The 27,254-nt window shown below is 47.0% G+C and overlaps 1 protein-coding gene and 2 long non-coding RNA genes across 11 annotated transcripts in view; 1 reads left to right on the top strand and 2 right to left on the bottom strand.

Annotated features, from left to right (window-relative positions):
• The window catches only part of THADA (THADA, armadillo repeat containing), a 335,976-nt gene that overhangs the window by 271,781 nt on the left and 36,941 nt on the right, over nucleotides 1-27,254 (top strand). For all 4 annotated transcript variants that reach the window (XM_027555132.1, XM_027555129.1, XM_027555131.1 and 1 more), the window contains exons 32-36: nucleotides 6,656-7,035; nucleotides 7,757-7,875; nucleotides 8,304-8,376; nucleotides 10,790-10,943; nucleotides 14,576-14,707. In XM_027555132.1, the coding sequence (XP_027410933.1) occupies nucleotides 6,656-7,035; nucleotides 7,757-7,875; nucleotides 8,304-8,376; nucleotides 10,790-10,943; nucleotides 14,576-14,707 (858 nt within the window). The remainder of the gene's footprint in view (nucleotides 1-6,655; nucleotides 7,036-7,756; nucleotides 7,876-8,303; nucleotides 8,377-10,789; nucleotides 10,944-14,575; nucleotides 14,708-27,254) is intronic.
• LOC113901147 lies at nucleotides 12,126-14,599 on the bottom strand. Its single transcript, XR_003513337.1, has 3 exons — nucleotides 14,501-14,599; nucleotides 13,983-14,088; nucleotides 12,126-12,900 (listed from the first exon to the last, which is right to left on the bottom strand). It is a non-coding gene; the product is annotated as an uncharacterized LOC113901147 (long non-coding RNA).
• On the bottom strand, nucleotides 14,691-27,114 carry LOC113901145. 6 transcript variants are annotated; one of them, XR_003513335.1, is made up of 5 exons: nucleotides 25,341-27,114; nucleotides 24,095-24,377; nucleotides 22,569-23,233; nucleotides 14,981-15,117; nucleotides 14,691-14,768 (listed from the first exon to the last, which is right to left on the bottom strand). It is a non-coding gene; the product is annotated as an uncharacterized LOC113901145 (long non-coding RNA). The 6 variants fall into 6 exon arrangements; XR_003513332.1 differs by lacking the exons at nucleotides 14,691-14,768; nucleotides 14,981-15,117 and adding exons at nucleotides 20,041-20,228; nucleotides 20,317-20,514; XR_003513331.1 differs by lacking the exons at nucleotides 14,691-14,768; nucleotides 14,981-15,117 and adding an exon at nucleotides 20,041-20,228 and having other exon boundaries at nucleotides 20,317-22,668; nucleotides 23,110-23,233.

Below are 27,254 nucleotides of genomic sequence, written 5' to 3'. Positions count from 1 at the left end.
CAGCATCGCCCAGGACTTGTTAGATTGTGGTTGGGGGATGGGCGGGTGGGCTGTCCCAGACCACTAATCAGGAGCTCCGGAGGTGAGTGCCCCAAAGTTTGAGACTCACTGGTCTGAGGCAACAGCACCACCACCCTTCTGGGGATGTGCTCAGTGACTGGAATGTCAGATGAAACTGCCCTCTCTTTTAATTGTTATTTTTCAGTCTCTCTCTTTCTCTCTGTTTGCTGAGTACTTAAGAGTTAAATTTACCTAAATTAAATGCTCTTAGGTGAACCTCCACTGTGTCCATAATTATGTGGTAATGATATCACCCACATTGTTTTTCAGAATGTTCTTATTAAAGCTGTTTAGATTATCATGAATCTTTTCAGATTATGTTGATTTTTTTTTTTTTAACAAACCTGTACCAGTAGCTCAGAAAATCAGGAATAAATGACCAGCAGGCCTGCCCTTTCAGGCTGTGCTACTCCTCTAGGAGGAGATAGACTTCCCTAAATAATAAACCAGGATTTGGGAACTAGGATGCTGACCTTGCTCGAGGCTGTTGTTCAGTCACTAAGTTGTGTCCCATTCTTTGTGCTGCATGAACTGCAGCACGCCAGGCTTCCCTGTCGTACACTATCTCCCTGAGTTTGCTCAAACTCATGTCCATTGAGTCAGTGATGCCATCCAGCCATCTCATCCTCTGTCATCCCCTTCTCCTCTTGCTCTCCATCATTCCCAGCATCAGGGTCTTTTCCGGTGAGTCAGCTCTCTGCATCAGGTGGCCAAAGTATTGGAGCTTGAGCTTCAGCACCAGTCCTTCCAGTGAATATTCAGAGTTGATTTCCTTGAGGATTGACTAGTTTGATCTCCTTGCTGTTCAAGGAACTCTCAAGAGTCTTCTCCAGCACCACAATTAGAAAGCATCAATTCTGTGGCATTCAGCCTTCTTTATGGTCCAACTCTCGCATCCATACATGACCACTGGAAAAACCATAGCTTTGACTAGATAGACCTTTGTCAGCAAAGTGATGTCTCTGCTTTTTAATACACTGTCTAGATTTGTCATAGCTTTTCTTCCAAGGGGTCTTTTAATTTTGTGGCTGCAGTCACCATCTGCAGTGATTTTGGAGCCCAAGAAAATAAAATCTGTCACTGTTTTCATTGTTTCCCCATCTATTTGCCATGAAGTGATGGGACCAGATACCATGATCTTTGTTTTTTGAATGTTAAGCTTTAAGGCAGCTTTTTCACTCTCCTCTTTCACCTTCATCAAGAGGCTCTTTATTCCTCTTCAGTTTATGCCATTGGAGTGGTATCTGCATATCTGAGGTTGTTGATATTTCTCGTGGCAATCTTGATTCCAGCTTGTGAAACATCCAGCCTAGCATTTCATGTGATGTCCCTGATAGCTCAGTTGGTAAAGAATCTGCCTGCAATGCAATCCCGGTTCGATTTCTGGGTTGGGAAGATCCACTGGAGAAGGGATAGGCTACCCACTCCTGTATTCTTGGGCTTCCCTTGTAGCTCAGCTGGTAAAGAATTCACCTGCAATGGGGGAGACCTGGGTTTGATCCCTGGGTTGGGAAGATCCCCTAGGGAAGGGAAAGGCTACCCACTCCAGTATTCTGGCCTGAAGAATTCCATGGACTGTATAATCCATGGGGTCACAAAGAGTAGAATACGACTGAGAAACTTTCACTTCACTTCATTCACTCTGCATACAAGTTCAATAAGCAGGGTGATGATATTTGGCCTTGACGTACTCCTTTCTCAATTTTGAACCAATTGGTTGTTCCATGTCTGGTTCTAACTATTGCTTCTTGTCCTGTACACAGGTTTTTCAGGAAACAGGTAAGGAGGTCTGGTATTCTCACCTCTTGAAATATCTTCTGCAGTTTGTTGTGATCCACACAGTCAAAGGCTTTAGTATAGTCATTGAAGCAGAAGTAAATGGGTTTTTGAATTCCCTTGCTTTTTCTATGATCCAGTGGATGCTAGCAATTTGATCTCTGGTTCTAGTTCCACTCTAGGTAGTGCTGCTTTTAAATCCTGTATTCACAGCCTGGATTGATGTCAGCGCCCTACCTTGGTTGGTTAGGGAATGGCAGCTTTGAAATCCAGTTAATTTAGCAATCAAGTTTCAGACATAACACTGAAATCTACAATTTCCTAAAGAACCAAAACTGCTAAAATAGCACATCTGAGACTCCCAGAGGGAATTGTGTGAATGGAACACTGTGCTCCTTCTCATGGACACTCTGCTTGCCATCCTGAGGGATTGACAGAGGCCCCCCGTTCCTCTCTAGGAAACCTCTGTTCAGGTTGGGCTTGCTCTCCAGATGGATCAACCTCAGGAAACTTCCATCACCTTCTCCAAGGCTGCAGTTCCCTAATGCTGCTCCCTGGTGATATTTTCACCATAAAACTACAGCAGAATGACAACTAAGCAAATATTTCTTAAAACCACATTTCTCCCAAGAATGTCCTTTATGATGACCCTGGAAGTCTATGACTTTTTTATTGTTCAGATAGCCTTTTTTTCATGGAATAATGACAGCTAGTAGATTTTTTAACATCCTTTCTTTACTAAATAAAATGTTGGCAACTTACACCAGCTTGTCACATTGTTTTGATTTTTGATTGGTTCTTGAATTCCAAACTTGGGAATTATTTCTCCATTGAACCAGGACAGAGCACAGCAGGAAGGATTGTCTTTCCAAGTGAATCCAGCCATTCAGCCATTCCTGTGAAGGTTAGAAATATACTTGGTCTAAAGAAGATTAAAAAAGTTCTTTTCAAAACTGAAATCATATTGGATGTTTAGAATCAGTCACACATACTTGGGTGACTAAAATGACTACATTGTTGGGAAAATCCAGCAATTCCAAATGAGTAGGGCTGGAAAAAACTCCAATGAACAAGAGTTTACAAAAATCATCTAATTAATGAAAAATCAGATGGGGCCATTAAAGGAGAGGCACTTAATTCTTCCACTGGAACACTTGGCTTTCCAAGAAAGATAGAAAGGAGGCACCCAAAGCCAGCAAAATTGAAATTACAAGTAGAAAATTTGTCTTCTAGAAAAGAGGGTTGTCAGACCTCAGACTGAAGAACCAAGTGCCATCAAAGTACTAACTTGAGCTTTTTTATGTCCACGAAGCAGTAACTGTGACCCCAGCTGCACAGTGGCATCATTTGGGTCACCTTGAAACCAGGCTCGCCCTAGAGATGCAGTCAAGTGTCCCCTGACATAAGTGTTTTTCTAAAGCTCTCCAGATAAATTTAATGTACTTCCCAGGCTGAGAAACCACAGCTCTAGAGAGGAAGGCAACATTGCTGCTTGGATTTCTAATCCCAACCTCCTGTTCTACCCAGAGCTCCCCTCATTCTGACACAGGTGGAGAGGGTGTTCCCATTTAAAGGGGAGCTCCAGGAGAGCCGAGCCTGGTCTTTGTAATGTCCTGCTGCACGCTAGAGGCTTCCCAGGCACAGCAGGAAAGTGGTAAAGAATCCACCTGCCAATGCAGGAAACTCAGGAGACACGCGTTCCATCCCTGGGTGGGGAAGATCCCCTGCAGGAGGAAATAGCAACCTGCTCCAGTATTCTTGCCTGGAGAATTCCATGGACAGAGGAGTCTGGTGGACTAGGAGCTGGAACAGAACATGTATATAATGACCCAGTGTAGAAAGCCTGCCTGTGAGGGACCTTTCTAGAGCTTATTCATTCTTTTGAATTCTTGGTGATTTCCCCTCCTTTGATGTTTTTATTGATAACAGAAAATGCGGGCAGTGAATTTTCTAGTTCTTCACTATGGTGAAGTACTGGGCTGGAATCAGCTGTGCTCTGTGGAACTGCAGCCCATATCTACCCACCGTGCCCCCCCCAAACCCTGTGAACCCCTATGAAAGTCATAGCTTAGGAGTGTGGTTCTCTGCTGGGGGACAGAGCGGAATTACCTGTTGGCTAATTCCAAACCAACCGAATTGGAGTCTACAAAGATGGGATCAGGGCATGTGTGGTTTTAATAACTTCTGGTTAAGAGCCATCACCTGAAGGCAGTGGTTTTCGAAGTACCTGGCAGCAGCAGCAGCAGCAGTTGGGAACTTGTTGGACATTCAGATTCCTGGTACCCGCCCCAACCATCCTGGATCAGAAACTTTGGGGGTGAGGCCCAAGCAGTGCTCTGTGGTTTAACAAGTCCTCCAGGTGGTTCTGATGCTCACTCAAGTTTGAGAAACTCTGCTTTAGGATCCCTCACTGGGTCTTTCTGCAGAACAAAGAGTATTTCTAACCAGCGGTTTGGAGAAAGCACCTACGTGAATGTCATCTGATAGTTTCCTAGCTTGTCACTCTGACGGAACCTCCGCCGCTGCTCCTCTGTTGATGGGTTAATTCAGTGAAGCATCTGCCTGCCTCCCTTTATCTACCCTCTCCCGGCTCTCTCACCCCAGCAACTGCCCTTTCCTCTTCCAGGCAGGCACCTCTGGGCAGCCTCAATGCCCATCTTAAATTGTGTTCCCTCCTGAAAGCTCCCCCACCACTTTTTTTTTTTTTTTTTTACTTCTTCTAATAGAAAGTAAGTGTATGTTGCATTCCTTTTGGTTATTCTTATGGCTTTTGTATTTCCTTTACCTACTATTTCCTGTGTGACCATGGGCAAGTAACTTAACCTCTGTTTCCTCATCTGTAAAATACCAAGGAATCATAATACTGCCTATTTCATTAAATGAGTTAGTACTTATTAAAGTGCTTAGACTAATACTCAACTAGTGTCAACTCTAAGAAGACAAAGATTCAGTTGTGTCCAGCTCTTTGTGACCCCACAGACTATAGCCCATCAGGCTCCTCTGCCATTTCCTTCTCAAAGGGATCTTTCCGACCCACAATTGAACCTGGGTCTCCCGCATTCCAGGCAGATTCTTTACCGTCTGAGCCACCAATTCTAAATGTAATTATTATTCATTCATTAAAAGATGGGTATGTGATATTTTATAGTGCCTGGCACATTAATCCTCAGCAGTTACCAGCCCTTCCCTAGTGATTTTAGGGCACCAAGCATTTTGCCATTTTCATAGTTGTTTTTATCCTCCCATCAGTTTTGAAGCTTTTTTGGTAGCAGGTAAAATACATCTTCTCCCTTTCTCTTCCTTACTTCATCCTTTCTCTCCTCCACGACCACAGCAGTTGTTTAGCTTGTCTCTTTGCTTCTAATATTGCCCTCTTAGCAATAAAAACAGTTCAGTGAACATGTGCACTTGATCTTGTTGCTTAAAATAACCCCTCAGTGGCATCCCCTTCGCTGCAGAAGAATGTGTAGGTTCCTTCACGTGGCCTAGGAGGTTCTCTACATCCTGGCCACGTTGCTTTCTAGTCACTGTGTTCCCCACCTTGAATTCTGTGCTGAGATCAAACTGCCTATCGTTCCCCACATGGTCCATTCCATGTTATGCCTTTGAACCTTTGGCGGTTCCAATGCATTTTCGTCTTTCTTCCTCTTTAAGACTTCCACTACTATATTGGAATCACCTAGTCATTCATTTCTCTTTCTCCAACTAAAATACTAAACTCCCTAAAGGCAGTGTTCTTATTTTACTTAGCACCCAGCACACAGTAAGCAGATAGTAAGTATTTGTGATCAGAACTGAGGCTACAAAAAGATCTTGGCAATCTAAAAGGCAGGGTACAAAATTACAACAGGGAGATAAAATTTAACAGGTATCCATTGGGGTTTAAAGCAAATAAACAAAGAAAAGAAGTCTTGATCTGAGTCCTGAGTACAAAGTGGGAGATGGTGACGCATCACGGTCAGCAGACCATGTGAAAAAGAAAAGCCTGCAGTTTCAGTTGACTTCATGGTCCACATGAGTCACCAGTGTCATACAACTGCAGCAACCTCATGTCAGAATAGGGAAAGTAGCAATCCTTGTGCTCAGACCACGAGGGAGCCGTGTTCCCTTCTCTGGGGCCCTGCCTGAAGAGGGGGTGAAGCGTGTCCAAAGGAAGGGGGCTCAGAATAGTGAGAGAGGGTGGACCCCATCATCTGGAACTAGTTGAAGGCAGTAGGAGTGTTTCACGTGGAGAACACAGATGGGATACAAGAACTATTCAGATGCCTAAAGGGCTTGCTGGGGACCTGATAATGCAGAATTGGGCCACTCAGTGGAAACTCCAAAAACAACTTTGTGACAATTAGATCTACTAAACAGTGAAACAGCCTGTCTCGTGAGCTCCAAGTCCCTGTTGGGTTCCACCAAGAGCCTCTGAGAAAAGGTGCTGTTGAGGGGATCTAGCCCCTGCAGGGAGCTTGGACTAGACGTTCTTTTATCCTGCTCAGCTTTGAGACTTGGTGATACAAGAGGTCATGGAGTTTGTATGTACTGGATGTTAGGGAAAGGTACCAGGAATGCATTTTCTGATACGAATGCCTTCTGTGACCCTGGGGTGGCCCGGAGGGAATTATTTTACCTGAATAGAAAGTACTTCAGGGCCAGAATTCTGAATCTTAGTGGCCTTGTCACTTCTTACATGGTTTATATGAAATCTACTCAGGACGGAGGTTTAGTAGTTCTGCCCACAGTATCCAGAGCCTTCCATGTTCTCCCACGTCCTTTGTGGACCCCTAAATAAAGTGATCATCTCTTTTAATTTGCCCTTCTGTTTTTTTAGTTCTGGAGCATCTTGGCTTCTGGGAGGAAGTCAGAAGGATCATCTCAGGATCAGAGCTGATAACAGGGTTCCCCTATACCTACACGGTGCCAGGCCTGCCCCAGTATCTGCAGAGCCTCACCAAACTGGCCATCGCTGCAGTGTGGGCAGTAGCGGCCCAGGCTGGAGAGCAGAACAGGGATGTTCCCATCTCCTTCTCTCAGCTGTTGGAGTCTTCCTTCCCTGAAGTGCGCCTGCTCACGCTGGAAGCCCTGCTGGAAAGGTTCTCAACAGCAGCCTCTGCTCTGGGAGAGAAGGGACTGCCGCCCTTACTGTGGAATATGGGAGGGACATTCTTGACATTGGTGCTGAAGGAAAATCACCCAGAATGCCTCTGCAAGGTAAAGGCTCGTGTACTGACGGGTACACTTTCCTCTCCCCACACTCTTTGGCAAGCCCCACTCAAGTAGTAAGGTCATGAGGCAGGACTGGGTGTGGCATCTCCAGGATAGGAAGGAGATTCAGCATCCAAAGGGCAAGGACTCTGTTTGCACAATGAAAGGGCACTAAGAAAAGTGTTTGATGATAATGGTATTGCCAACAGAGATTAACCAAAGACAGAGATTGAGAGAGTAAGCCACTCAGTGCCCACGGAGACAGAGCATTGAAAATTGGCTATAGAGTGCGCTAACAGGTAAGTCTCTGCTGACATGGCTCTTTAGGGGCAGATGGTTACCTGGAAAGCACAATCAAAAGGAAAGGGCACTGGGACTTCCCTGGAGTCAAGACTCCACGCTTCCATGCAGGCAGCGTGGGTTCGATCCCTGGCCAGGAGCTAAGATTGCATATGCCTAGTGGTATGGTCAGAAATTTAAAAAAAATTTTTTTAAAGGAAAGGGCACTGACCTAGGAATATGGCATCTAGCCTCTGATCTCAGTATGCTACTGCTCCCAACTGTCTTGTTCTCTCAAAGCTGTTAAGGGGGGAAAAAGAAGACAGTGGGAGCTTTCTGAGAGCTAGACTTCCTTATCCATACAAGTGATTATTTTATTTAGATTCTGAAGGCTTTTTTCTGAGGTGTTTGTGTGTTTGTTTGTTTTCCCTGGGTCTGGCTCACATAGATACTGAAAATTCTCCATTGCCTGGACCCCAGTGAGTGGCTCCCTCAGACAGAGGACCGTGTCCATCTCAGCCCAAAGGAGTTCCTGATCTGGACGATGGATATTGCTTCCCATGAAAGGTTTGCCCCAGTGCTCCCCGTGCAAACTCAGAACCACCCATGGTCCCGTCAGTTATTTATGTGATGAACCTGAGCACAGCCCTGGCCTAAGGACTCAGGTCTTGTATACCTTTCTAAGTCTCAGGCTATGTTCTCAGCCCAAGCAAGAGAATGATGTCAGAGTTTCCCATTAATTAACAAAAGGTAATTGCTTCCAGAAGCATTTGTGTAGCCACGAGGTAGAGATTGCCAGTCTTCACAGCCACATGGAGTACAGACTGTCTGCAAAACCTATATATATATATATATATATATATATATATATATATAATGATTGATTTTACTTATTTTCATAATTGTATATTTATTGAAGTGTAATTGTCTTACAGTACTATATGAATTTCAGGGTGATTTTTTTCTTTGGTATGTCTTCTGGCTCACCTTTCTAGGTCTGAAATTCAAAGTGAAGCTCTGAGACTCACCTCCAAAGTGATTGCCCACCACATGCAGATGTGTGACGAGGTAAGGTTGATTCCCCTGTGCTGGGGTCTAGATTTCTGTTCTCTGATTTTCCTGGAGGGTGTCAGTAAAAATACATCATCCCACAGGCAGACTCTGTGGCACGGGTGTGTAGCTTCTACAGGAACATTGTTCATGTTGATTTTTCACTTTGGTTATAACTTGAGAAGAATTCTGTGAGCACCGTGTTTAGCATCTCTCTTCTTTTGTTCTGGGCACATTTGATTACAGTCCATGAGGGTGACTCTATAATCCATTCATGTTATTTTTTAAGATTTCACATGTAAGTGATATCATATGATACTTGTCTTTCTCTGTCTGCTGCTAAGTCGCTTCAGTTGTGTCCAACTCTGTGCGACCCCAGAGACGGCAGCCCACCAGGCTCCCCCGTCTCTGGGATTCTCCAGGCAAGAAAACTGGAGTGGGTTGCCATTTCCTCCTCCAGTGCATGAAAGTGAAAAGTGAAAGTGAACTCGCTCAGTCGTGTCCGACCCTCAGCAACTCCATGGACTGCAGCCTACCAGGCTCCTCCATCTGTGGGATTTTCCAGGCAAGAGTACCGGAGTGGGTTGCCATTGCCTTCTCCGTTCTCTGTTTGACTTACTTCATTAATATAATAATTTCTAAGTCCATCCATGATGCTACAAATTGCATTTTTCTTTTTCTGGGCTGAGTAATATTCTATTGTGTATATACACCACATCTTTATCATGGATAAAGTCGATGGGTACTTAGGTTGCTTCCGTGTCCTGCCTAATGTAAATAGTGCTGCTCTGCACACTGGGGTGCATGTATCTTTTGGAATTAGAGTTTTCTTCTGATATATGGCTAGGAGTAGAGTTGTAGGATCAATGGCAGCTCTATTTTTAGTTTTTTAAGGAACCTGCATATTGTTCTACATAGTGGCCTTACCAATTTACATTCCTACCAACAGTATAGGAGGGTTCCCTTTTCTCCACACCCGCTTCAGCATTTAATATTTGTAGACTTTTTAGTGATAGCCATTCTAATTGGTGTGAGGTGATGCCTCATTGTAGTTTCGATTTTCATTTCTCTAATAGTGGTATTGAGCATCTTTTCATGTGCCTGTTGGCCATCTGTATGATTCAGTTTATATGAAATGTCCAGAACAGACAAATCCATAAAGATAGAAAATAGACTAAAGGTTTAGGGCTGGGGAGAAGGGGAGCTGACAGGATGGGGGTGATAACTAAAGGATACAGGGCTTCTCTTTTTGCTGATTAAAATGTTCTAAAATTGACTCTGGTGGTGGTGGTACACACATATCTGTGAATGTACTAAAAATCATTGAACTATGTATTTAAAAGGGTGAATTATACGCTCTGCATATCTCGATATAGCTGTTACTATAAGGAAGAGTTGGAAAAGACTCTGATGCTGGGAGGGATTGGGGGCAGGAGGAGAAGGGGACGACGGAGGATGAGATGGCTGGATGGCATCACTGACTCGATGGATGTGAGTCTGAGTGAACTCCGGGAGTTGGTGATGGACAAGGAGGCCTGGCGTGCTGCGATTCATGGGGTCGCAAAGAGACACGACTGAGCGACTGAACTGAACTGACTGATAAAGAAACAACAATAGGGTTTTGTTTTAACAATAATGTTGGTTAGGATGCTGCTTTAAATGTAACAGAGGGGAAAAAATGTAACAGAAACTCAGAAATACAGAGGCTTAAACCAGAAAGAAGCAATCCAAAACAGAGAGTGACTTGACAGTATTGACCCCCCAGACCCTTCTACCTTGTTCTGCTGTCCTTAGCATAGCTTCCATTCTAAGGTCCCAGATAGTTGCGGCAGCTCACATCACCTTGTCTTCATTAAACTAGCAGGAAGGAGAAACCCAGGATGTGAGGTTCACACCTGTTCCCTTACATATGACCTAAAATTGCACAGATGCCACTTTTAATGGCATCTTATTAGTCAGAACTTAGACACATGTTATGCCCCAACACAAGGGAACCTGGGAAATGTAGTCTTCAGCTGAGTACCCACATGCCCAGGCAAAAAATCTAGGCTTCTATTACTAAAGATAGAGAATCTGGTTTGGGGGACAACAGGTATTGGCTGCCACAGTCTTCTCCCAGAAGTTTTGTCTTTACCAAAGCTATCAAATACATCAGTGTTCTAATAACCTGATTTGCATCCGAAAAGACTCCTGGAACTTGTTCTGTCATTACAGCGACTCCATCTTACTGAAGGATCACATTTCCTTCCCTGGAGTTGTTTTTTTCTCCCTAGTTGGAATGGAAAAGCAGCTGATAAACCTTTCTTCCTTTCTCCTGAGCTGAGAGCTAACTTGCAGATCCAGTGTGGTACACGCTATGTTCTCATCCCTAATTCCCTGTCTGCTCACGTTGCCTTTTCTGAATTAATGTACGTACACTTTGTGCTTTCAGACCAGAGACTTGGTGGCCCCCAACCTGCAGCAGTGGGTTCAGTTGGTTGTCTCTTCCTGTGGAGATCATCTCCCCACAGAGTCCAGGCTGGCTGCTGCTGAAGTTCTTGCCAGCACTGCACCATTTTTCCTCACCAACCCCCAACCCATTCTCGGTAAGTGCACTGAGCTGCTGTCTGGCGGGGGTTGGGGAGGGATGCGGCATCCATTGTACCAAATACACTAAAAAAATGTGAATAGATGCTCTAGGTTACAAAAGAAAGGAGGATGAAAGATGAAAGATGGCAGCATGCACCGTACCTTTATATCTTTGAACGATATTCCCATCCTCTCCGTTCCTACTCTAATTACTTTTCACCAACAGCTTCCTAACTGGCCTCTTTTCTTTTAGTCTTGTCCCCCAAGCCATTCTCCTTATGCTTCCAAAAGCCCTCTGTGGTCTTTCTGAAATACAGATCTGAGCATTTCCCTCCACTGCTTGAAGCCTTTGAGTGGGTGCCCATTGCCTTCAGGATGAAACCTAAATACTCTAGCCTGGCTCAGAAGGCCCTTCCTCTTCCATGCCCTGGCCACTTCTTCTTCCTCACCAGCTCCCAGGCCCCACACATCATCAGCAGGGAACAGTTCTCTAAACAAACTGCTGCTTGACTGACTTCTCTTTGTTTTTCAAGACAGCCTAACTATCACCCCTCTCAGGAAGCCTGTTAGAGTGATCCTGATGAGAAATGAATGGGTGAAAGTGAAGAGTAGCCTTGAGGAAGAGAAAAGGCCAGGCTTGAAGGCATTTAGGAAGGAGACTCAGCAGGACTTGGTGTTGAGGTTACTCTAAAGGGAACAGTCAAGGATGACTTCCAGGTTTCTGGCTTAAGTGACTGGAAAGATTGCTAGTTCATTTCACTGAAAGTAGTTTTAAGTTTAAAGCATCTTTGGGATTCCTGGCGGTCCAATGGTTAAGACTCCATGCTTCCACTACAGGGGACACAGGTTCTGTCTCCAGTGATGGAAGTTTCTACATGCTGCACAGCATGGCCAAAAAATAAAAAGGTTTAAGGCATCTTTGGGAAAGAAAGGTAGAGATATTTTGAAATCAGACGGATGTACAGTTCCAACTATATTGTCCATGTTCGTGTCTCTTTCCTCACTGTTACCCCCTATCATTCAAGAGTAATAATTAGGAAAGAGCATCATATCAATGGAGGTTGAGAAAACCAAGCTTTAGGAAATCCAAAAGAATTGAAAAAGCATAGGGGTTTTTGTTTTCACTTGAAGATATTTTTTCAGATTGTAGTGTTTTGTTTTTTCTTTTTTTTTTTAACTTTTTATTTTGTATCGGGGTATAGCTGATTAAGAGGCAATATTGTGATAGTTTCAGGTGAACAAGGAAGGGATTCAACCATTTTGTTCTGTTTTAAACATAGGGTTTCATAAAAGGAAAACTCAGGACCCAGAGCCAAGTCTCAGTACTGACCCTGCCCCTCTCCTGCCATCTTACACTCACATTAACCACACTGGGATTCTCTTCCATCCGTTACTGGAATTCTGTTTTTATACTCCTCCTCCATGCCCAACCCTGGAGAATAAATCATGGTCCCTGCATCCAGGGAGCTTTCAGTATAGTTGTGGAGAAAAGATTTTCAGAATAAAAGAGAGAATTGCTTTTTCAGATGGTGAGTTTCAAATTTTAAGTGTTATCGGAGTTCAGACCAGTCAAGTGTCTCATGTCCCTGGATCTCTCTGAGGAGCAGTTGTCTTTGGTATCTTCTTAAATCTTTCTTCTAAGTGACTTTTAGGCATTTTTTTCACACCCACAGGGGGACTTAAAAGAGGAGCTGCTACCATTTTTGTTTAATCTTTGGACCCAGAAGAATAAGAGTCAAGGTTTATATACTTTGGTGACACTTCTCCAGGGAGGATAATATCATTTTGCAGCACATTTTCCGGGTGACTTCGGTTGTTCTAACCCAAGTTCATGTCAGGAAACTGTATATGGAATAATGTAGCATTCCTGAGTGAAATTGAGTCCTGGGCAAAAGCCATTAGTTCATCATGAATTGCTGGAGCTGGTTAGAGCATTACAGGCAATGAGGAAGGAGGTCGGTGGTAGCTGATGGCCTGCAATAACATGAAAAACAGGTACAGAACTGAGAAGCAGAAGACATAAAAGTGCACGGGGACAAGTGAAGGACAGACCAGAGTTTTTAAGGAGAAAGAAAAATTTAAATGGACTAAAGAGGAAAGATCGAGGACTTTCAGGGTATAAGAAAATATTAAGAAGGGAAAATTTGAAACCCGAGAACAAATAGAATGGATAGATTCTTGAGAGAGTAGTGTTGACATATATACACTGTGTGTGTGCATGCTAAGTTGCTTCGGTTGTTCCCAACTCTTTGCGATCCTATGGACTGTAGCCCACCAGGCTCTTCTGTCTATGGGATTCTCCAGGCAAGAATACTGGAGTGGGTTGCCGTCCCCTCCTCCAGGGTATCGTCACAACCCAGGGACTGAACCAGCATCTCTTAAGTCTCTTGCATTGGCAGGCAGGTTCTTTACCACTGTCACCATCTGGGAAGCCCCATATATATACTACCATGTGTAAAACAGATAGCTAGGGAGAAGCTGCTATATAATACAGGGAGTTCGGCTTGGTGCTCTGTGACCACCTAGAGTAGTGGGATGGAGGGGAGGCTCAGGAGGGAGGGGATATATGTGTCCTTAAGCTGATTTGTGTTGTTGTACAGCAGAAACACAGTATTATTAGAAAGCAATTATCCTCCAGTTAAAAAAGTAAAAATCATAAATAAAAAGAAAAAATGAATGAAATAATATTCAACTCCAAAAAAAAAAAGGAAAGACAGTAAAATTTAAAGCCAGATTTATAACCAGAGAGCACAAACCCCAGAGGGAGCCATTACTATTCTCAGAATGACTGAAGCGTTGGCGGCAGTTGTGGACGGATGTGGGAGAGGGTAGGATAAGGAGAGTTCTCACGGCAGAGTTGGTTCCCCACTAAGCAGGCAGGGGATGGTGAGTGGAGGTCTTCCTGGCGGCCCACCCCACCTGGGCAGCATGCCTCCTTCCTCTGAGGCCCCAGCCCTTCCCACTCTCATGCAGCCCACCTCCCTTACACCAGCCCCAGGGACCTTGCCTCTGTGATGAGTCACAGCCACGCGTTCCCAGCCCTGCCTTCCCCTCACCGTGTGTTCTCCACCTGATGTCCACTTTGGTCGCTCAAGGGCAGACGCTCTCTGATCCTTCTCTGGGGTCCCCAGCAGCACCAGGCATGTGGACTTGACAGGGTCCCTGCCCAGGGGGCGGCGGCGGTCAGGACATGGCGCAACCTATATCGTGGCTCTTTGCTTTTTTTCGGTTCTTGCCGCCCCCCGCCCAAAGCACAATTTTGATTGAAACTTTGCTTTCAGAATTTATAAGCTCAAACAGTCACTCAGATCAACACTTGGCTAGTTTCCCCAAAGCACTCTTGAGGCATAAAGTTTCATTCCTGAGAAATATGAGTCATTGTGGACAGCTAGGCCTGAGTCAGCCAGGTCATACCTTCTCCGAGGGCCTTGCCTGGGGCCTCCAAAAGCCTTTCCTATTCCAAAGGACATTTCCAAACCTGCCCCCTTAGGGTCCTCACTGTTCCTGTTTTATCTGACTCTCAGGTCTCCCTTCCTTGCAATACCCACAAAAAAAGGAATAACTCATTCAGTACCGGATTTGAAGCAGTTATTTGTGCCAGCCTGTAGATTGCGTCCTAGGTAATCTGAATTCTTTTTGGCCTTCTTAGGACTGCAGGATACGCTTGCTCTCTGGAAATGTGTCCTCACCCTCCTGCAAAGTGAGGAGCAAGTTGTCCGAGATGCAGCCACGGAAACTGTGATGACCGCCATGTCACAGGAAAACACTCACCAGTCAACAGGTACTTTGTGCTTATCTCTCTTCGATGCCTCAGAGCTCTTGGACAGGAGTTGACGCATTTTCTGTGAAGGGCCAGAGAGTGAATCTTTTAGGCTATTCAATCTCCGTCTGAACTCTGCCATTTTAGTGAGAAAGCAGCCTAAGCAATAGGCAGACAAGGGACTGTGTTCCAGTAAAGCTTTATTTACAAAAGCAGGTGGCTGCCCAGATTTGATCTGCTAGCCACAGTTTGCTGACACCTCCTCTAGGACATCATAGAGAAAAACTGCTTTACCTTCTCTTGGTTACATGGTCATCCGTTTTAAGTAAGGCCAAGTCTGGATTTTCTCCATGGTTACATAATCCAGGAATTACAGATCCATCATTTGGTTCCTCCATGCATTTCAAGTTGATCCTCCTTGTGCCTTGGCTCTTCATTTGGTGGTGACAGGAGGCCGGAGGGGAGTGGAAAGAGGAGCAGCCTAGATGAGTAGTTCTGAGTTCATAACCACTCAGCTCATAATAAGAGCTTTTTTAGAGCTCTGGACGCTGGTTACCTGTATGTGAGGGCAAGTGCTGTGGAAGCAAAAGGGGACTCCAGGCTAAAGACAGAAAATGGACCTCTGGGTAGAAGGGACAGGGCTAAGTGGAATAGAAGCAAGGTCACACCTCTAAACAAATGGCCATATGGGGAGGTAACTGCTCTGGTAGACTTGGATTCCCTGCATTTGGGGCTAGATCTCAGGAAAGAGCTCTGGACCAGCCATCCCAAAGGGGAGAAGAACACCATTTTGAGACAAGTAGTCACAAGCTGAGCAAGGAAGTTTACACTGATGCATAGCAGAACGGGAGGGGAAGCAGCCATATAGTGCTGGTACCTGACTCGAGGTCCCTCATTCCCCTGGGAGCTTCTTCTGGAATGTGTGAACTTCCCCATACCTGAGTCTTCTCTTATAATGGTCTGGTCACTTTTCTCTGCATATGTAGAGGAAGCTAGTGTGTTAGTAATCTCCCATGATACTACTCAAGTTTAGCCAGGATCAGCTTGGCCTCTCAGTGGGAAAACCTTCAGTTTGGCACTGCGAGCATTGTGCAAGCAGCCTTCTCCCATCCCTGTCCCAAGCTTTCAGAGTTCCTCATACCCCAAATTCTGCCATGAATGATTTATTCCTTTTTCCAATTATACATGTTCCTTAGAAGGATACATGGAGCACCCAGCGAGTGCTCAGTAAGCATTTGGTAGAATGTAATACTCACTAGATTACTATAGGACCCTCTCACCAAAGATGGCAAAGATCATTTCATGCTGGAATTCATAAGTGGGCTTCTTCTCTCCTAATCTTTAGAGTATTTGCCCTGCTACTTTGATTTCTTTCCGAATTTTTCCAAGTTCATTACTGTGTTCTCCCTGCTTCTGGTTTTTCTCAAGAAATAGAAATCAGGAATTGTATATTCAGTGTCTTTTGCATTTACAGTTCCATGTGTGAAAGCCTCGAGGGGTAAGTAATGTAAAAGGCTACTTGTCTTTGTATTCCCCATCTTGATCTATAAAAGAAGATTTGAGGTGCGAAAAAGACAAGAATCTAGACCGATTAAATGTAGTATGTTACCCTGAACCAGATCCTGTACTGGAGGGGTGAAAAGCCATGTGGAAAATGATTAGAATAGCTGACAACATTGAAATATTGTCTGTAGATTAAAATCAATATTAAATTTCCTGAATCTGATAACCGTACAATAGTTTTGTAAGAGTATTTTTATTCTTAGGAAATGGACATCTGAAATATTAAGGTGGAGAAGGGCACAGTGACTGCCACTTACTCTCAAATGGCTCAGAAAAAATAAAATTGTGTGTGTAAGTAGTAAACACAAGTAGTTACTATACTTGCATCTTTTCTGTATGCTTAAAATTATTTCAAAATAAAATGTTTTTTTAAAAATCCAATTCCACAACTAGAAAAGACTAATACAGTATATATATTGATAGATCATCTGCCTGATTGTCGGGTATTCCACCCCCCAGTGTAACTTCTCTCACGTAAATTATGTGAAAACATCCTGCCCCACGTCCACCTTTTTTAAAAACTCATTTTGAGTGAATTTTGCATCCAAATACTCAAAGCCAAGCCAGATTCCTCACATTCAGAGGTCTCAGCAGCGTGACGTCACTGTGTGAGGATATCGTTCACCGTGTCCCCATGTATTCTCTGTTCTGCCTGATAGCAATGCTTAGACAGAACCTCCATAATGCAGCGTGGTTTTCTTAAGCAAAAAAACGCACATCTTTCTGCTTTAGATGGAAAGTAACTGAGAACTGGGCACCACGCCCTGATTTTTTGCTCTAGTCAATGTTTAGCCAGCTGATTCACTAGAACAGTATTGTCTTGTTTTGACATCTCTCAAGGATACCAAGCAGCTGATGGTGAAGTTTTCACATTCCTTGAACATACAGGGGTTTTCTAGCATACTCTGCTACTGGCTTGCTCTTTGGTGTTCCAAGTTAATTGTTACTACTGAGTCTTAAGTACATTGAAAAGGGTGGTGGTGGTTTAATCGCTAAGTTGTGTCCAACTTTCGTGGTCCCAGGGACTATATATAGCCCACCAGGCTCCTCTGTCCATAGTATTTCCTAGGCAAGAATCCTGAAGTGGGTTGCCATTTCCTTCTCCAGGGGGTCTTACTGACCTTGAAAATGTGCTGTGTGTGTTGTGCTTAGTCACTGTTTAGTCTGACTCTCTGCAACACCATGGCCAGCCAAGCTTCTCTGTCCATGGGGATTCTCCAGGCAAGAACACTGGAGTGGGTTGCCTTGCCCTCCTCCAGGGGATCTTCTCAACCCAGGGATCGAACCCAAGTCTCCAGCATTGCAGGTGGATTCTTTACCATCGAGCCACCAGGGAATTTGAAAATACATGTACATAATTTTGTCCTCAAATCAGTGGTTTAAAAAGTGCCACAGTAAAATAATCATATTAAAAAGGCTAATACTTAATGGCTTCTTTGAGAAGGCTAAGTGTTAATTCTTCTCCTCCTAAGAAAGAAAGAAACCATGAGGAGTCCTTGCCTCTGAGATCTCATCCTATAAATGACAGCTGGATAGGGACAGAAGGAGCTCTGTGCTCATACTGACAACCTGCTGGGGATGTGGAGAAGTTGGGGTGCATTTTGATTGTGGGGCCTGGGGAGGTTCCTCAGAGTGGAGCTGCCCAAAGCAAGGGATAAGCTGCACACAAATGAGAGCATTTCAACGTGGAAGAAAAAGCCGGAGCCAGACTTGAAGTTGAGGGCAACTTGAGAGCTTTCTGGGGAGCAGCTGGCGGATGTGTGTGGCCAGATCACAGGCTGAGGCCAGGGGAGATAGAAAAGCAGGGGCGGCCACCACACTTGGATGGCTTTGAATCCCAGGCCAAAGACCTCCTCTGTAGGTGAAGGGAGACCGGCGAGGGTTCAGACAGAGGAGTAATGCTGCCAGGAATGTGGACCTGAGGAGCTCTTTCTAGAAGCCTCCTGTGAGATGGATCAGGGCTGGAGACGCGTCAGTGGAGGGTGAGACAGATCAGCTGGGAGCTGGTATCAAGCATCCTCGGGCTTCCCTAGTGGTTCAGACGGTAAAGAATCTGCCTGCGATGCCCAGGTTCGATCCCTGGGTTGGGAAGATCACCTGGAGAAGGGAATAGCAACCCACTCCAGTATTCTTGCCTGGAGAATCCCATGGACAGAGGAGCCTGGTGGGCTAATGTCCTCATGAGCTGCCTTCAGCAGTGATGGGATGGAGAGAGTATGGGGTAGACTCAAGAGGACTGGGGGCTGTGCTCATGGGCGGTGGGAGAGAAGGGAAAGCGGAGCTGACTTCAAGGCTTCAAACCTGGAGGTGTCCAAGGGAGGTACCTGAACACGCCTCTGGCACTGACAGAGCAGGAGGACTGGAGCGTTCCAGGAAGTGAACCTACTGGGAATCAGGAAAGGCATGTAGAGGCCACAGTCACCGTGATCTGGGACAGAGTATTCCTTAGGCCTTGGAGCGTCGGCAATGGAAAATGAGAGGGCAGAGGGGGATCTTTATCTGCTGGAGGAACAGCGCACACTGTTGGCTCTGTCCTTCCCTCTCCAGTACACAGCGCAGTGCCGCTGGGAGGCCCAGCACTCCACCACAAAGCATGGAAGAGGCCTGCCTGAAACCAGTCACTATGCACACAGCCGGCTTGAGGTAGAAGTTTGTGGTGTGAATTAGTTAATGATTCTGGAAGGCCTGGAGGAAATAACTTGGTGTTTAGATAGCCCTCGGGAGGGTGGATTTGTTGTTCGCCTCTTTGCCTGCCGAGTTCCACTGTGCTCCAGCACGTGCTCCGCCCCACACGGTCACCTGGAAGGTGGAACTGCTCGGCTGTTACTAACACTCTGAGCACCCCTGAGGCTCCCTCAGCTCTGGACATGAGGAAGCCCCATCAGCGGGACCTGCGCCCCCGATCATCTCCCCTCCCCTCTACACCAGTCACAGATGCTAAGAGGAACAGAAGAAATGGCGCATGTGGTGTTTCTCGTGTGCGTGCGTGCCAAGTCACTTCAATCACGTCCCACTTTGCGACACCATGGACTGTAGCCCAACAGGCTCCTCTATCCTTGGAATTCTCTAGGCAAGAATACTGGAGTGGGCTGCCGTGCCCTCCTCCCGGGAATCGAACCTGCGTCTCTTACATCTCCTGCGTTAGCAGGTGGGTTCTGTACCACTAGCACCTCCTGGGAAGCCCTGGGACTCAAGAGGAAGGGATTGCAATTCTCAGGAGGGAAGAGACAGTGTTCAGTCAGGACTCCAGGTGGGGCTGCACCCCACTCCTGCCCCTGCTCTGACTTGACATCAAGCCCTGAAACGCTCTGCAAAGTGCTCTCATGGCAGATGCAGGAGACACTAAAGGCCATCGCCGGGCTGCTCCTGCCTCCCGGACTCTCTGCTTCCACCTGAGCAGCTCGCTCACTTCTGTCTTACAGATTCATACCCCAGGATTTCACATCCGAGCTCATTTGAACAAGCGCTTCCATATGAGGCAAAAAAAAAAAAAACCCAGCCTGGACACTGTTTAAATTTCAATCACTAGATTTGTGTGACTCTGCGTGAGGCAGAGTTCTAGGTGGAAGCAGCAGGGGAGGCTTGTGAAGGTACAAACTTCAACCGCCTGTTTAGGAGGAGAGGATGAAAGGCACCTTCGAAAAACAACACACCCAGAGGTGTAGAAGATGGCCAAAATTCAGCAAGTTGAGGTTATTCCATAACCTTTAAAAAAAAATTCTATTGAAGTATAGTTAATTTATAATGTATTAATTTCTGCCGTACAGCAAAGTGATTCAGTTATACGTACATATATTCTTGACATTTTCTTTTCCTTGTGGTTTATTACAGGATACTCTGCTATATAGTAGGACCTTGATATTTATCCATCCTGTGTATGACAGTTTGCATAGCCTTTCTTTTTTTGTAGAACCCTTTGTCTCTGATACACGGTCTCTGCTGGGTCTCATTTGATACAGTGGCGTCAGACTTGAAAACTCTAGGATAAGAGGATGGAGGGTCTGACCTGAGGGGTGCTGCAGAGATGGCTGAATCTAGAAGCCTGAGGTGGAACCCTGCATGCTCACCTTGCAGAGGGGGTGCTCACTGTGAGCCGGAGGAGATGCAGGGGGCGGGCTGTGGTGCTCTAGCCTGCTCTGGCCTTCTGAAGCACCCTCCTCAGGCTCCTCACCTTCTCTGGCTCAGGATCTCCCTCTATCCCTCCTCTTCCAGCTTCAGCCAGGGAATGCCACCTGATTCAGAAGCCCTCCTTCCTTTCCTTGTTTCTGTTTATGAGATTCAAAACAAGTTTCTGATACCCAACAGTCGCTTTGGTTGATGCAGGAAAAGAAAGAAGCCAGTTAACAAGGAGGTCCAGACCTCAAACCACTGTCAGTGTTTAGGTTCAAGAATGATGACTTCGTGGTAGGAACTTTGTTTTTGTTTTTTTAGATATAATTGAGATAAAAGGCAGAAACTTTCTTATGAAGAGAGAGTTATAAAAGAATAAAGGACTTTTGGGAAAGAGAGACAGATACAGAAATGGAGAGAGAAGCCAGCACACGTTTCCTCATGGACATGAGCCATGGGTGGTTCTTTTCCTTGGAGTGCTAGCCCCAAGGAGTTCTCATCCCTCCCTTCCACCATGTCCCCCACCACAAAACAATCATAGAATGCCTGTTCATTCTGCCAAATAGAAATGTTTAGGGATGACACCCTAAATCCCACCTTCTCTGCAATGCCCCCCACCTTCCAAGATCTCCCCTTTTTCTGAACTCCTGCAGCAGTTTGGTTATGAACAGCCTTTGATTTCCTACTCTTTTATCATTTGCTCTTTCATACACTTTAGTTCTATCTTCCCAACTAGCCCATGAGTTTAGAGACTGTCTTCTATTAGGTACACAGTAGGTACTCAGTTGGTGTTGATAGCTGATCTTCCACCACAATAGGCCACCTACCAGTTGGTAGTGGAGTCATCAGTCATGAGTTCCCTGAGGATATTAGAGTGCCCTTTGAAACAACAAAGCTCCAAAACGGGCAGACTGACCCTCCCTGCTAGGACTGGCCCAAGGTGCTATGCGTGGTGTTCATTGCTTCGGACAATCTGGAGAGGCCGTCTTTGTGCATGACTCACTGTCTGGGGCTTGTGGGGTAAGAATTGGCAGCCCCACCAGACTGTTTGGTCCTTCCTCACTCACACCTCTTGGGTCTGAGTCTCAGACTGCAGGGCCAGGGAGCCAGCCTGGGGACTCTGGGCCATGGCCCTGGGGTAACCAGGAAACACTGCTGGGGCCTCTGTGCTCTGCACGAGGGCCACAGAGATCCGAGAACACGGATGGAGCTTAGCAGGGAGGCGGAAGAGTGTAGACAGGAGTAGGATGTAGAAAACTTGAGACTCAGAGGCGAGAGAACCAGGCAGGAGGCAGGTGGTCATAGTCTTATTTGTTGGGCTAATTGGAAACAGTTACACAGCCAGGGCAAGGTGAGGAAGAAGAGAGCCAGCGCCTGGTCAGTTTCCCCCTAGACATGTTCCTCCCCCTACCACACACCCCCCACCCCTCACACATAGACACGCACACACTGTCATCACCACACAGAGCCCTAGGGACCGCATAAGAGTGTGAACGTGGCTCACGCGCTCCGGCCCTTGAGCAAGCCGGGAGGGAGACCGGGTCACTGTGACATTACACAGCAGCCCTGCGGTGGCCGTTCCGTCAGCAAAGCCCGAGGCCCACGGGCTTCGTGCTGAGTCACAGACAGCTCCATCCTGGAACTTCCAGAGCCTCCCGCCGGCCATGTGCCCGGCGGAAGGCCCTGCTCTGTTCCTGGTTCCTGCAGGTTCTCAGGGTCCGGTCCTCTGGGTCTGGCCTCCCTCCTGCCTCGGCCTTCCAACAGCTTCTTTCCTCTTCTACTCAGATACACTGTCTCCAAAGTGTCTCTTCTGTTCGGAGGCCCCCGAGACTGGCCCCAGCCTCCGTTTTGGACCTTTAAGCCCCCATGAGTGTCATCTCACACGCAGGTACCAAATCCCTGTTTCTCGAGAACAGTGACCACCACGCTAGAATTCCCCTCATAACTGCCTCGAAGCCTGACCTAAATGCCCCTGGGGACAAGCTAAACTTACTTGCCTCGCTCATCCCTTGTGCGTATTTTTAAGTCCTGAATTGTTTTCTCACTCCTCCTCTTACTCCTACAGAGATAAACCACAGGTTTTTCTTTTACTATTTAAGTATGAAGCCAGAAGTGGTGACATCATGCATATTCATCCAACAAATATTTGCAAAGTGCCTGTCCACAAGGTTTGTTTCACGTGCCAGTTCAAGCTACCAGGATCTCTCACCTGGACATTGGCGAAAACTTCCAGCCTGGCCTTCCTGCCTCTGTTCTCGTCTTCTCGTTTGCCGGCAGTCCACAGTCCCTGATGTTGTTGAAGGGCCCTTCTTAGGGAACAGATCAGAGGATGTTGCTCCCCTCCTCAGACCTTCCCTTCCTTCTCGGAATAAAACCCCACTCCTGAAGTAACGGACAAAGCCCTCCCCAGCCTCACCCCCGCCTCTCTTTCTAGCCTCACCCCTGCCTTCTCTTTCCAGCCTCATCCCCTGCTAGGCCCTCTCCCTCTCTCTCAGCTCCAGCACCCTGGCCTCCTGTGGGGGTCCTGTGGCTCATGAAGCCTCAGGGCCTTTGCACCAGCTGAGCCCACTGCTTGGAATGGTCTCCTCTGGCCCCACACAGCTGACGCCTTGCTTGTCAATCTCAGCTTCAGTGTCATGTCTGCAGAGATGCCTTGACCACCCCACCCAATCATTTGCTGATACTTCACCCTGCTGATTTCATTCTCTGCATGGTTCTTGGACCGTCTTATTATTTTACTGTTTACTTACCTTGTTATTTGTCTCTCTCCACCAGAATAAAGGGCTTCCCAGGTGGCACTAGTGGTAAAGAACCCACCTGCCAACGCAGGAGACGTGAGAGATGGGAGTTCGATCCCCGGATCGGGAAAATCCCCTGAAGGAGGACAGGGCAACCCACTCTAATACTTTTGCTTGGAGAATCCCATGGACAGAGGAGCCTGGTAGGCTACAGTCCATAGAATCTCAAAGAGTGGGACATGAAGCGACTTAACATGCATGCACCAGAATAAAAATTCCAGGGATTTAGGATTTTTGCTTGCTTTGCTTGTTACTATATTCCCAGGACCTAGTACATAATAGATGCTCAACAAAAATCACTCTTGATGATCAATGGAATGGAGGGATGTATAATCACAGTAATTAAACCCAATAGAGATTAGTGTGTTTTTAGAAACGACTTAAGGTAGAAGAGGTAGAGCTGTGTGGATGCTCAGCTGTGGAGTTGCCCTGAAATGGTGGGTCCTTGTTGCTGCTGCTGCTGCTGCTAAGTCACTTCAGTCATGTCCGACTCTGTATGACCCCATAGATGGCAGCCCACCAGGCTCCCCCGTCCCTGGGATTCTCCAGGGTCCTTGTTAGGGCGGGTTAACTCAGCCACAGTTAGACCCACCTCTTCTGCAGTGGCAGGTCCTGGATTAATTCCCCCTCTCCCTCCCATTCCATCCTGTCCTTTATTTGAGCAAGGGTTTCATCTGTGGGGGCCCCTGGGTCAAGCATGGAGCTGGCCCTGGGAAGTGCCCAGCCAGGGAACACCTTTCAGTTGATCATCAGGCTATGGTCAGTGGGCTGGGACCCGTGCCAAATGAATCCATCTGGAAGGCAAACATTGGTGGCTGCAGCTCTGAGAATGAGGGCCCCTTCTTCCTGGGGCCCTGGTCTGGGTGTGTAGGCCAGGGCAGGGTGGGCCAGCAGCGGGGGAGAACATTTCCCTCTGGAGGCTCCTGCTTCATTTTACCTTTTGTGATCTTCACAGTCACTCTGCGAAATACTTCACTCTCTTCTCCATTTTACTATCTTCTGAATTTCTCTGAAATTTCTCTGAAATTCAGAGAATTGAAGTAATGGACCCCGGGTCTTGTGGGAGATAAGTTTCAAGTTGAAATTGGCCAAGTTTCAAGTGGGAGTTCAGGATCCTGTGGTGACAAAGGCTTTTCACTTCTGTGGTGACAAAGGCTTTGCACTCAACACTTCTTCTAAGACAGGAAAAGGAGTCTAAGCCGAGCCTCTAGGTTTGGAACCTAGGAGTTAATAGAAAGTGGACATTGGGAGTCTTCTAAACGCAATGCTGTGTTTAAAGAAGACAACACTGGAATCATAACCAGGAAAATGGATTGGAGCCCCAAGACTTCAGACACACAGAATTTGTCCTAGAAAAGGGAATAGAAGTTGTGGCGGCCGGGGCAGTTGCAGCCAGACGTGGCAGGAGGTCCTCTGTGAATGCTGAGTGTGCCCCTATTTTCCTGTCCTTCCTAGAGAAAAGGAATCACACGATCTGAGGCTTTTAGAGCCTCTACTTTACAGTTGGGGAAACGGAAGCCCAGGTAAATAAGTGATTGCCCCAGTGTCACATAATTAGTAAGGAAACGAGGCCTAAAACACAGACCCCCGAGACACAGAAAAGCGCTTCTCTCCACTGCTCCCCAAGCCGTTATTAATTTATAGAAACGAAGTGACAGAAATGTCAGTTGCCCACTGAGAATAATCCAGACTTCTGGGTCGGAGAGAACCCATCGAGGGTAAGGTGGATGCTGTCGCATAAGGCAGAGGAAATGGAAGGTTCCCTGGAAGAGAGAGCTTGGAGGAACTCCAGCATCATAGGGGTGGAAGAACAGAGTGTTCTATGAAACCAGGCATCTCCCAGCGATAAAACCACACCCTGCCGTCAGCCCTGAGATTCCACGGCCTTGCTCCCTCCTGGGCCTTCTCCCAGGGCCATCTGGATGTCCATCTATATTCTCAGTAGGTTCCAGGGAAGGAAACAACAAGTTAGGAATTGTGAGGCTAACTCCCAAGCAGACCCTGGCATTGCCTGGGCAGAGGGCAAGGGGAAATGGCTGTTGAAGCAGAGTAGCTGAGCAGGAATTAGTTCTGTATTTTCCCATTTATTCCTTCAAGACTAACATGTGTGATCAAGACAGGAGCCCCACACACCCACCCCAGGTTCGGTGGACTGACCCAGCAGAACCCCAGTTAACACGTACCAAATGTCCTTCCCATCAGTCGCTGTCCCAGGAAGCCTGGGCTCCTGACGTTCACCTGCGTCTCACTGAGTGCGTCACTGGCAGCCGCCCCCACTGATGTGCCGAAGCAGATGCAGACTAATGCTCCGGTCTTAAATCAGAGCAGGTGACCACCGCCGCGGGGCACCCTGCCTCCACCTAGTTGCTAGGGTGATGGGATTGTTTCCATGGCCTCCCAGTAACTAAGCCTCAGAGGGACAACAACCGGCTCCTCTAGAGGAAATGACAGTCATTTTTGCATCATTTCGCCTCCCCTGCTGCTGCTCATGAAAGCTCCCGGGGCACAAGGTGACGGCCTCATGGGCAATGATGAACCCACAGTCTGGGGCTCAGGCCATATGGTGCTGGTGTGGGTCTCATCTTCCCTCTTCGTCAGGGCGAGCCCAGTGCCCTGTGATCCTCGTTCTCCTGCTCGTGGCCTCAACTCTCCTCTTGTGCGCTTTCGTTCCTGAGCTCAGGGGCCGCCACGTCCCCCCGAGAGGCCCTGTCAGGATGCGAGGGTCTCGTGTGCACCCGTGTGTGCAATCTTGCCTTTTGAAACCTGAGCCAGTTTCATGAGTTGGGGTCCCTTCTCTGCCAGGGGTGACCAGAGATGGCCCCCATCTCCACTTACCCCTGGGCTGCTTAGGACGACTGAGGCCAGCAGCACCCCCAGCCTCCACCCCAGCTTCGGGCCTGACTCCCACTCTCAGAGAGTGGAAGTCTCTTCCGCTGTGGTGGGCACGGACCCGTGTTCTTCCCAGCCCCGCCGAGTACTCTCACCGACAGACTTGCCAGAGAACATCTTCTGGTCCCAGCAACCAAAGGATGGTCTAACGCAAACTGTTACAACACAGCTACTGCCTGAAAAGTCACGTCTGGCCGCCGCACTAGCCCCTCATTCCTCAGCATCCTCTCAGAGACTTGTAAGGCCCTCATCCTGCCTACGAAACCCTCGAGCCGTGTTCTCAAGTCTCTCAGAGCGATAGCCTGGTCTTCCGTGACCCTGCTCCTCTTTTTTGACTTTAAGAACCCATGTAGCAGGACCTGGTGTAGACAGAACAAAAGGGGAGGTGGCCCTGGTAATGACAGGGCATCTCCAGGAGTGTTTTTATCTGTGTGCACAGGAAAGGTGTGTGTGTGTGTGTGTGTGTGTGTGTACCTTTAGATCATGAATGGGTTGATGGGTTATAAATCCATATGCCCTCCGGATGGCTCTTTGTAGACTGTACACAGCAGCAGTTAGGAGGTAAGTGTATCAAGAGGAGTTCTGAGGAGAGCAGGATTTTAGGAGATTATGGTCTGGCCAGTTTTCTGATGTATCAGGACTGAGGAAGGAGGAAGTGTTCCCACCATCATCTAAATGAGGAACTCCTCACTGTGTTGCAGTAATCCAGCTTTTCCAAAGCGATTTCTCGTGAGGCTTATGCACAGGAGTGAGGGCGAAAGCATCAGGTGAGGATCAGAGACAAAGGTCGGCCTTGCCGGCAGCTCACCTCCTCTGTCTCTTCGTCTCTCTCTCTGTTTCCCTCTCTACCCTCCCCCACCTTCAACTGAAGTGCCCCAGTTACAGGAACACAGTTAAAGATCTTAGTTTGGGGCCCATCTTAAAATGGACTTTCTAAGGTATTTTCTTGGGGTTTCAGACTGGAGACAGCTGATGTCTAGATTTGGCACCTGTAACAGACTCAAGTGAAAAGCAGCCTAAATGAATGAGTGGCGTGTCCCTCCCTTCTCACAGAAAGGCTGGTGGACGACTGAGGCTCCACCGTCATCAGGGACCCATACTCCCTTTCTGGGTGCCCTCCCAGTCTCAGTCTCAACTGTCCCTCTCGTGGTCCAAGACAGCAGTTCCGGCTCCCACCGCCACATCCACCATGCAGTGAGCGGGAGAAA

The sequence above is a fragment of the Bos indicus x Bos taurus genome, chromosome 11 (assembly GCF_003369695.1).
Source record: "Bos indicus x Bos taurus breed Angus x Brahman F1 hybrid chromosome 11, Bos_hybrid_MaternalHap_v2.0, whole genome shotgun sequence".
Classification (NCBI taxonomy): Eukaryota; Metazoa; Chordata; class Mammalia; order Artiodactyla; family Bovidae; genus Bos; species Bos indicus x Bos taurus.
This window is presented reverse-complemented; position numbering and strand designations above follow the sequence as displayed.